General features: G+C 35.6%; 1 protein-coding gene across 1 annotated transcript in view; it reads left to right on the top strand.

Annotated features, from left to right (window-relative positions):
* The first annotated feature begins 8,326 nt into the window (after positions 1–8,326).
* Positions 8,327–11,440, top strand: part of GALNT3 (polypeptide N-acetylgalactosaminyltransferase 3) — an 11,887-nt gene continuing 8,773 nt past the window's right edge. The window contains exons 1-2 of the mRNA XM_010172287.2: positions 8,327–8,928; positions 10,278–10,450. Of these exons, the coding sequence (XP_010170589.1) occupies positions 8,417–8,928; positions 10,278–10,450 (685 nt within the window). The 5' untranslated portion in view covers positions 8,327–8,416. The remainder of the gene's footprint in view (positions 8,929–10,277; positions 10,451–11,440) is intronic.

Below are 11,440 nucleotides of genomic sequence, written 5' to 3'. Positions count from 1 at the left end.
TTTTTAAAAAAAACTTCATGTAAAATATGGTTGTCCAAGAAGTATTTATTAATATTTTTTTTTATTGGTTAAATAAAAAATACCTTGCTGGAAATACAAATTTTATGTACGCATCTCAGCAGTGTTTTACATGTTAGTTTTCTGTTACAGAACAACATCTTTTGTTTAAAAAATAATGAATTGTGTTGATCTGTTCAGTCTTAACTAAAGCTAAACCAGGACAGACAGAAAGGCCAACTTAGTGGCTTTTGGTTTCTTTTTTTAACTAGGTTTGCTCAGCAGCCTGGTCAGCTTGGCATCTGCTACTGTCCTCTCACGGCTGCTCAATAACATAGCAAAGTAAAAATTAAGTTAGTTACAGTGAGCCCAAATTACTATTTTGATTGCACTGTGGGAAGAAAAACAATTTTCCTCCCCTCCTAACTGCTATTGCCATTTAACTTTACCCCTTTTTTGGGGTGGGACAATACCAGTGGCTGCCTGGATATTTTGACTTCTGTCAAAATAGGAACAAGATATAACTGCCCTCTCTGTGACATTTCCCCTAAGTCAGTGGTTCTAGGTGAAAAACTGCGATGCTTTGAGACATTAGTTTTTCTTTGCAGAAATTTGTTGCCTGATCTGTCTGTTCCAAGAGCTGATACCTAATGCAGGGCTTCCCCTTTCTTTGGAGTCAGCATAGAGAATCATATTTGTAATATGAATTGCTGATCAGGTGCCTGCCAGTATGGAGGAGTTTCTCCTAATCTACTCGTCTCTGAGTTTTTCTTCTAGAAGATTTGAAAGCAACTCAAGTTTCTAGACTGTCAAGTGCTAGATTTTGCCCACTCGTGTAAAGCACGATTTTATTCACTTGCTGTCTGTCTTACTATTATCTGTTTTTTTCTAAGATTTGTTGATATCATGTGCCTTAGGAAATAGTTCTGCTTACAGAGAAATCATGTCGCAAAACTACAGACAATGACTTAGTATTTAAATTCTGTAGTCAAATGATTATTTGTTGGGTAAAATTATTCAGCAGTGAAATGTAGCTGGAAAAGGGCCAATCAAGTGGGAAGAGAAGGAAAGCGAAGACACCTTTGGGAGATTCTAACAAAGATTAATTTAGCAGTCACTGACCCAATAAACCTCAGTAAATTGCAAAAAAACCTGTGAGGAGACTTGTTTTGCTTGACACTCATTATTTAAACAACTTAAAAGTTTAAGGCCAATTAGGGTGTAAAACTGTGATTTCAGGCCCTGCACTTAATACTCAGATGCTTTTGTTATCTTAGAAACATTACTACAATCAGGAGAAAAAAAAAAAATTCCCTTGGTTATGATCCGGAGATTATTTTCTGGTGCTTAAGTGAAAATCGGACACTAATCGTTCTAAGTTAAAACAGTACTTTGCAGCTGCTCTGGTGTTTGCTTGTCATCATGGCATTTTTAGGGACACTCTGAAACTATTTTAACAGGCCCAAAACAATCTGGCCAAGATAAAAAGGAAGCTGTGGAGTTGAGCGAAACTTAAGTTTGGGTTCAATCCATGTTTATAGTCCCAGGACTGTAAAGATAAACCATAAATATGTTTTATAATATATCATTACTGTATACTTTTCCTATAGTATCTATTGTCACAAGGAACTACCTATATCTGCCTATCATGTACAGTGCTTTGCTGTAGCAAAATAGTAGTACTGCTTATTTTGAAAGAGTTTTTGGAAGCACTGCCATTAGAATACATAGAAGGAGGGTTTGGGGTTTTAAAAATTTATTTATTTCTATTTTTAACTTCAAAGAAATTGCTGAAGAAAATAGTTTACAAAGTTGTATTCCAACTAGATGTTCTGGGCTGCTGCTGCTGCTCTGAATTTCTTCAGCTTATTGTGTTATCATCCAGTTACAGCTTCTGATTTTTCTGTAAAAATCACTGGGGCAGATTATGTCCAGTCTTTGCTAGAATAATTTGTGCCCTTAATCTTTCCAAAACCAAGACTTGGGAACTGAATACATTCAGTATTCCTCTTACAACTTAGTTTTTTCAGGAGTAGAACCACATTTCCACTGGCTGAGCTTCAGAGAATGTACCCAGAGGAACAGTATCTGGGGTTTTGTGAATCTATTTCTTTTAGGTATGTGTGCCCTATCTAGGACTGAATTCAGTAGGAATTCTTAGTGGAACAGATAGGCAAGCATTATTTGTTGCAAGTGTAGAGATAGAAACTGGCCAGATGATTCTGTTTATCCTTTTCATGTGAAGCCTTAGCTTCTGTACATTTCATTTTATATTTTTTTTCCTTTATTTAAGCCAAGTGCTAATATTCTTGTAAATAGTAGCGTAGTTTGGTAAACTTAAGCAACTGTTTTCATTTTCCCCAAGTTCTGAAGTGCGTTTGAATGTTCTTGATTGTGTGAAAAGCCTTTGTACGCCATATTCAGCTAAAACTGTATGAAAAGTTCACTCCAAATTGGACATTTCTTAGTCTGTCACAAGAGGTAGCAATGCAATAAGATGCTCTCTGGGATGTACTTCTAGGAAGTGGAAATGCCTTTGTCCAGTTATTTATATTTTTTTTTTGTGGTAGAAAAAAAAAATATTTCTATGATGGTAGAACACCAGAATATCACTTACCAAAATTACTGTTTCAGTAGCTTATGTTTTAGTAGTGTCTGCATTGGTACTCATGCAAAGAAAACAGAAACCCCTGTCTAGAATTTTGAATTCAGTAATAGCAGGGGTGAAAGCAGCACTTCTTATAGGTAAAGTATCCCCATGTATGTAATCATGTATCTTTGGCAGACTTTTGCTAATTTGATGAGAACAGTTGATCATGAGTGTCAGGTCTTTTTTTTCTAAAGAATTTGTTCAGTGTTTCTATTCACACACCCACTTTCTGACTAAGGCAACATTAAGGTCTCGATGAAGATATTGTATACTTAGATAATAAGAAAAAATAGACAAGGTTTTTAATGAGACTGATTCTGGAATTACAGAAGAAATTAGATTAAGAGTGAAGCAAAGTTGTGTAGTGAAATAGTTGTGATAAAAATAATTCTTAAGGGTTTTTTTTCCTGTTTTTCTCTTTTAAAATTATTTTTAAAGGGGTTTTTTGTTTTTGTTGTTGTTTTGTTTTGTTGTTTTTTATGTTCCATAGGCAATGTTCTCAGGAAACATTAGAACTTTATTTATTATTCAGGTAAAAGAAAAGTTGATTTTAGAACAGTTTTCTTCAAAAAACTGAGGTCGAGTATGTTGTTGATACTAACCCCAATAAATTTTTCCTACTGGCATAGTCTGAAAGAATTTGTGCTGACGTGGGTTATCATGACATTTAATTTTATTTTTTTTTAATTATTGCTTACAGTGTTGTTCAGACCAAGCTAATAAAAAGACCAAGTTGCCAACTTGTTGGCTACTGTAGCGAGGCTTTCTTGTTAAGCCAGAGCTTTTGTAGACAGTCTGACATCGGAGTTAGTGGGTGGCATAATGTAATATGGACTGTGTATTGAATTCACACACTACCCGTGTGATGTGGTTTGAAGTAGTGTGGCAGCTGCTTTTTGGCACTTCTTTAGAAGACTTTTGTAGTACATATTAGTTTTCTGGTTATTTTTGCCTTAAAAAAATAAAATCCCTAAAATCCAACTTCTGATGTTTAGGGCTAATTATTTCAAAGTGCTGTAAGAAGCCAGACTACTATTAGTGAAAATAACACTAATGAATAGAAGATTAAACACTTTGCTAAACAGTCACCTCAGGGAATTTAATCATGCCACATACTTCTTCAGCATGTCCTGGAGGATGGAACAGTAGTTTGGTTTGTGCTTACTGACATTGCTATGCCATAAAAATGTGTGAGACATTTGTGGGGAATAAAGATTGTATTTCTGACTAAAAAATTATCCTGGTAAAAACCCTAAGGAAGACACAGCTTTCATGACAAAAGTTCTTTGGACAATGTAGTTTGTGTTCTGGAAAATGCTATTATTTTGTGCAACAAATCTTTTCTCTTATTGTAAGCAATATCCCTGTAAAATATTTTGTCAATAAAACTATACTCAGCATTTGTCTATGTCAAAGAATTTGCAGTACATTTGTGGCAAACGAGCCCGTGTTTGTCCACTTTGCTTCTGCTGCAAATACCATCCCAAGATCACTTGATCCTTTCTTTAAAAAAGGAACGTCACTTGCACTTATTTCTGTGCACTGCATGCTGCTGTGTATGCCACTGGAGTGTACTAATCCCCTTGGAAAGGGTTAAGTTGTGTTGCTCTGCTCACACAATCTGCTTAACTTAGGTGAGTTGTCTTTTCATTTCTAGGGACAGACACGTTTCACCTGTGTGTTATGGCAGCCTGCTGTAGTTGAGCCTGAGCAGCCAAGACACATATATCCAATACAGGGAAATGTTGTGAAAGAGAAGTCAAAGTGTATGCAGATAAAAGTGAATATAGTTACATCAGAAACCAAATACTGAATAAACTGCTGTATGTTCTTGGTTGCTCATTAGGTCTGCTTGTAATAGTCTGCCTTATTTGTCTGTAGACAGATGTATGCAAAACACAGGTAGTGCAAGAAATATTCTGGATGGATTTTTAGATTTTGGTTATTTTGACTTTCAGGTATCTTGACTATTATATTCTAAGGATTTGTATATGCTTAATTTGTACAGGAAATAACTCCAAATAAAAATAACAGTAATTTAGTTTAAGTTTTTGGTAAAAGGTACATATGTACTTTTGATGTTTTGTGAAAAATAGCTTAGTGTGTCAGCATCAAAGCCAGCAGCAGCAAAAGCCTGAAGTATGCGCTAAAAATCTATGGAAGAGGTCTTGGGTATTTTCTAGTCCTTTTCTCTCTGTTGTTACTGGAGACAATGAAGCCAAAGTTCATGTAGTAAACATAAAACTAGAAAAAAAAAAAAGGCTTAGTGATCTTAGAATAAGGAAATATTGCTGCATTAATTGAAATGCTGAAGATGGACAACTGCAACTTTAACTCTTGAAATTAATTGTTTAGTTAGTTACAAGATTTCTATGTAGTTTTTCTGTCCTTTCTGAGTAGTTATTAAAACAAAAACTGACAGTCATAAATATTTGACTCAAATACTGGTTAAGTTCTCAATTTTAAGCGTTATTTCAGTGTAAAACAGTCAATTACTGTATAGAATTAACTTTAACCTCTCTTTTAATTACTATCTTGCACTGCTATGTTCATTAATTCTTAACTTTTCTCTTTTGTTATGGACAAATTTAAGTCTCTTTACTAAGAGGAAGAGGCCTAGAGGAAGCTTGATTGTTTAAACAATTGTTGCTTGTATAGTGATATAAGAGAAATTTGAGGGCAACAATGTTTGAAAACAAATCAACCAGTGCTAATGCCCCTCTCACCAGGTGTTTGCCTGGTTTACTGTGCCTAATGTCTGCTTGTGAGATAAAGAAGTTGCCAGACATCTCTTATAATATTAAGTATCTCAAATATATTTTTTTAAAAAGGTGGGGTTTTTTTTCTATTTGAGGAAGACATATTTATATTGCTAATCGATTCCTAAGCTTTAAGATTTACTAATATCATATGTGCTTGTGCATGGTGCACTGAGAAACACTAATGTGATTTTCTTTTTTATGGTGTTATGAAAACATGTCCGATTAACAGATTGCAGAGGCTGTAGACTCAGGCAGAGCCCTTGCAGATTTAGCAATGGTAGTTTTACAAGTTACAGTCCTCTTGCTAGGTGCTGGGCTGTATATATGCTTAGTGATTTACATTGTGTATTGTACTTACATGGCAAGGTTGGGAGGCGGGGATGACTGCAGGGTGGCCTCTGTGAGAAGAGACCGGGGCTGCCCCCATGCTGGACACAGCTGGTTACAGCCAGCTCTAAAAGGGACTCACTGCTGGCCAAAGCTGAGCCACCCAATGTAGCAGGTGGTGCCTCTGTGGTAAGGTATTTGAGAAAGGGTAAAAAATGCTGCATAGCAGCTGTGGGAGAGAGGAGTGAGAAAAATGTGAGAAAAACAACCTTGCAGACACCAAGCTCAGTAAAGAAGGAGAGGAGCAGGTGTTCCAGGCACCAAAGCAGATATTCCCCTAGAGCCTGTGGAAAAGACCATGGTGAAGCAGGTTGTCCCACTGCAGCCCATGGAGAAGATAGTGGTGAAGAAGGCATTTCTCTGCAACTGATGGAGGACCAGCCGAAGCAGATATCCACACTGAAGCTTATGCATGACCCCCATGAATGTGTCCAGAAGGAGGCTGCAGCCCATGGAGACCCATGCAGGAGCAAAATCCTGGCAGGAACTGTGACGTTTGGATTACCCATGCTGTAACAGTTTTTGCTGAAGAACGGTAACCCATGGAGAGGACTTGTGTCGGAGCAGGAGAAAAGTGTAAAGAGAAAAGAGCAGCAGAGATGAAGTGTTGTGAGCTCACCACAACCCTCATTCTCCATCCCCTTGACACTGCCTGGGAGAAAGAAGATAGAAGAGCTGGGAATGAAAGAGTGAAGCTGAGCCTGGGGAGGTGGTTTTAGTTTTGTCTTTGTTTCTTACCATCTCACTATTTTTAATTGTCAATAAATTAAATTCATCATCCTTGAGTTTGTTTTCCCCATAGCAGTAAATGGTAAGTGATCACACTGTCCTTATCTCGACCTGTGTGTTTTTCCATCTTACTTTCTTCCTGCTGTCATGTTAAGGAGGGGGGAGTGAGAGAATAGCTGGATGGGAGTCTGGCAGCCAGCCAAGTTCAACCCACCAGAAGTTGCGAGAAAACAAGACATTTTTTAATCTGTCAGTTTGGGAAATTGGTTGCAGTCCTTTTACTAGGAAAGAAAGTTTTTATTCTTAGTCTTGCAGTGTATTGTTGTACAAATTTTTCAGCACTAAAGAAAAACAGGAAAATAATGTGTGAGATAGAAATGAACTGGATTTTTTTAATGTGTTTTCTTGGAATTTTTGTGAGCCTTGTGAAGCACATTTTTGGTACCTTTTAGTATCTATATGACAATGCTGTAATGAGCTTCCCCTCTGCATTCTTACTACAATAGCTCTATAGCAAAACTACGGTGGTTTGAATATACAAGTTTATTATAAAAAAGGTGGCATAAACTTTGAAATCAACTATAATATGAACAAACCCAGATGCTTAACATCCTGCAGATTCTTGAAGGAAACCAGGTAAGGTTTTTCTCTGTTTTCTGTAAGTTATATCTCTTCATGAGTATCTCTTATTCCAATTAAGAAATGCAGAATCTATTTGTATTTCAAAGGATTAAATATAAAAGTAGGTTTTTGCAATTCTGTGGTCAGTAGTTAGCAAGTGGGAATTAACTATGGCTTTTATCTAGATGCTGCTTATTTATTTGCTCGATTCATATACATGCAACTTACACAAAAATAAAGCTGTGTTTTAATTCAGGTTGGTTGCTGTTTTTTCCCTTCTTGTAAACTGCCAATATTGCATAGAGAATTTAATTCAAATCACTTAGATTCTGGTAGTCCTCAAATGTTCTTCATAGTTACCCGTCTTTGAAAACCACTGAATAATTGCTTGTCTGTGAAAAAAAATAGTGGCAGAGTTCCTGAAAGAGAGCTCTTTGACATGTTCTCTTGATGAGTTGCAGCAGCACATATCAGAAAATTCAGTAGAAGTGAATGAAAAAATATATAGAATGATTACTTGATCCTCAGACTAAATTAACCTACTCCAAATTACCTGTATTAAATCTGCATTGAACATGTATACTAGATAACTAAATTAATCTAAAAAATTCTCACTTGGAAGTCTGATTACTTAAGTCTAATCTTGAAATTGATTTTTTTTTAATATTGGAAATTTCCAAATTGTTGAAATAAGTTGATTGAGAAGTCCTTCCCGTCTTTATAATTCACTTTTTAATTGGCTTTTTCTTACATGCAACTTGAACTTACCATGTTTATTCCAGCTGTTTTCCTTCTATCTCATCATTGAACTAAAATGCTATGCTTCTAGAATACTTAAAACAATGCTCTCCTCTAAATTAAACAACTTAATTTTCAAGATTTGGAAGAAAATTAATGTGTAGTAGTAGCATTGTGTAGAAATAGTATTTTATTCTTACCAGTATGCCTGCTTTCTGGTTCTTCTATTCGAAGTGTATTTAAAAAAAAAAACAGACCAAACACCACAAAAAACAGGGAAAATGTATCTTGGGTATCTTATAGGTTTGACCTGTCTTTAAGTGATGGACTCATAATATTTGAAAGATGAGAGTTTTGAACTAATTCCTACCTATTCATTTTTTGTGGTTTTGCATTGTCAAATAGACTAGATGTCTAAATTTATCTGTTTTGTTTTAATTTACAGGTGCTATAATTTCAGGAAATGCTGTGACCTATTTGAAGAACATCATTCACAGAAACTTTTGTCTTGTGATAAAATTTTAAAACTAGAATGGCTTTGAAAAAGACACGTAAACTATTCAAGAAATTATTTTTTCACTGGAAACTTTGGAAGTTTAGCATTATTGTGTTTGTCTTTCTAGTATTTTTATTTTTATTACAAAGAGAAGTGGGTGTTCAAGATTTAAAAGATGAAGCAGAGATTGATCCAGTTGTTGGAAAGAAAAGTCATGTGTTAGGTCTGGTGTTAAATGCTGTGAACAATATCAAAGGTGCAAAGCCAAAAATGCAGATAAGAGCACCTGTTAGGCAAACTAAGATTCCTGGAGAGAGACGCTGTTTGCCAGGACACTATACTGCAGTGGAACTAAAACCCTTCCTAGATCGACCCCTTCAAGATCCTGATGCTCCTGGAGCTTCTGGTAAAGCATTTAAAACCACCAACTTAAATTCAGAAGAGCAGAAAGAAAAACAGCGTGGAGAAGAAAAACACTGTTTTAATGCATTTGCAAGTGATAGGATTTCTTTACACCGAGATCTTGGACCAGACACTCGACCTCCTGAGTATGTTGAAATATGTGTGTCCTGATAGTTGAAAGACTTGTCAGAAATGCAGACTGCAAAATTATTTGAGTTTGGCATTAGGTGATAGTTTAGGAAAGTCTTCTAGGTGTATGTAATGATCAACTGTACATAATGATCCCACAGTGGCAAAGCCAAGAATGTTTAGAAAGGCTCACTTCTTTTATGGTTTTGAATTCAAAGTAACTGTATTTAAATAAGGTTATCTGCATTTGCCTTTAGGCTACAATTTCTGAGTCACTTTCTGGAAGCGTGCTAACTTTTACTTAGAAGAAAACTAAAAATCTGTTTTAAACTTTTTTCCAATTTAAACACCATTTCCCCTCCTCCCCCCCCCTTTTTTTTTATTATTCAGTGTTACGAAAACCACCAGCATAATTTAATAAATTATTAATTGTAAACTGTTAAACAAGGCAGTGGAGCATCTCATCAATCTTGTAGTATTGAGAAATTTTATTAATGAAGACTGTAGGATATGGGTTGTGGTTATGAGCAGTCTCTGACAGTGTCAGATCATATGTTCTTAGCTATCTGTGTCAAAAGTGACCAACCTTACTGAGCTGCTGCTGGTAGTATGAATATCACATGAAACATGATGCAGCTCACAATAACCTCTGCTAGAGCATAACTGGTGAGTTTTTGTCTGTGCATTTTGTGAGGCAATGGCTGTGATAATTACCTTGGGGAGTCTTCCAGTCTCTCAGCTTGACAGACAGTAAACAGTGTGCAGCTTATGAATAAGGAATTGTTGTCTTGTCATCTTGACTTGCAGTTGGATTTAAAGTTCTGTTCAGAATACATCAGTCTTGAAAAACTACAGATTTAAAAGTATTTCCCTTGAATGGGATATGCAGCCCTAAGGATTTTATGGTATTTCTGCAAAATTTTGAAGTTCTGAATTAGATCTGTTCTCTTTTTTCTTTGCAAACTCAGCATTCTTCTAATGAATATTCTTCTGTGTATTTTTGTATTTCAACAGTAATGGTGACTTAAAGTCTGATTTTGCTGCTCTCAATAGAATACCATTTTTTTCTGAAGATGACGTGGGTGCTATATGAAACATACTCAAATGTTTGTGAGGTAGAAACAGAACTGAGTCAATTATTCAAGTGGAATTCTTATTCATCATATTTTTAAAAAAATATTTTGTAGAGCTTCTCCAGTTGGAGCACCTGCCTTTGCTCTCCAGAACTGGGATAGAATGTGGAGAAGCTGAAATATTTAATGTCCATACTTGTAAAGCTTTTGTACTAGAAAGAATAGTTTTTCTTTTAGGAGTTTGAGTAAAACTCTTTTTCATTTTATAACATTTGACACTTTCTAATCTGTAGATGTATTGAACAAAAGTTTAAGCGTTGCCCGCCATTGCCAACCACAAGTATTATAATAGTTTTTCATAATGAAGCATGGTCCACTCTGCTCAGAACTGTTCACAGCGTGATGTATACGTCGCCTGCCATACTGCTGAAAGAGATTATTTTGGTGGATGATGCCAGTGTAGATGGTAAGAAGTCTTTCTATTTTATCTTAATTTATTTTTAATTTAACACGTTAGGATTGCAGATAAATTGGATCAAACAGTTCTCCCCCCCATCTTTTTTTCATAAGGTAGTCAAATATGCAATTCTTGTCCTCTAAAAGGTTTTTAAACCCCATTTCTCATTATTCTAATTCTGGTGCTGCTTAAACTGCATAACTGGTTGCATGACAAGTAGCTCTGTAATTTGTACTTCAAAACAATTACAGTTTACAGAACAAAGTATCCAAGGATAAATCACCCAATGCTTGTAGCAATTTGCATTTTATTATAGTGATTGTCTTTATGCAAATTAATTTCATTAATATGAAGGGAAATGTCTTTCCTAGAAAGTAAAATTATTTAATGGAAAAATAATCTTTGATACTCAAGCTGACTGCCAAAAATAATGGAATGTGTACTGAGTGTGATCACAAATGCAAGTTCAAAAAACTTATCTGCTTAACTTTTAGATGAACGTGGCTATACAGACATGCTCATATTAATGTATTTACACTTTTTGCAAGTCTGTATTTTGCATACTGGCACACTTGGATGTGAAGTATGATCAGTAGTACAGCTTAATACTAAGGATGGGCAGAGGAAGGAAGACTAGGTGGAATGTTTAATAAGGGATGTGAGGTTGTTTCTCAAATTTTTCACATTTAGAGTTTTTTGTATAGCTTCTGTTGCCTTTGAAAACTGTGTATAAAATGTGCTGGCATTAACAGAAAAATTTGCATGTTCTGCAGATAACTTGAGCAAGTAGGTACGTGATCAGTTTTCTCTGAAAATGGATTTTGAATTGCTATTCAAACTGTTAATACTGCAGAAGAGATGTATTAGCACATGTGCTTTCTGTTTTAGAATATTTTTAGTGTTCCACTCCTTTTCTCTGCCAATCACCTCTTCCTACCCTCCGCCCCCTTTCCCTTCAACAAAACTCAGCCCCTAAAAATAACATTCAATAGTTAGGAA

Source organism: Antrostomus carolinensis, unplaced genomic scaffold (genome assembly GCF_000700745.2).
Source record: "Antrostomus carolinensis isolate BGI_N321 unplaced genomic scaffold, ASM70074v2 scaffold52970, whole genome shotgun sequence".
In the NCBI taxonomy this organism is placed as follows: Eukaryota; Metazoa; Chordata; class Aves; order Caprimulgiformes; family Caprimulgidae; genus Antrostomus; species Antrostomus carolinensis.
This window is presented reverse-complemented; position numbering and strand designations above follow the sequence as displayed.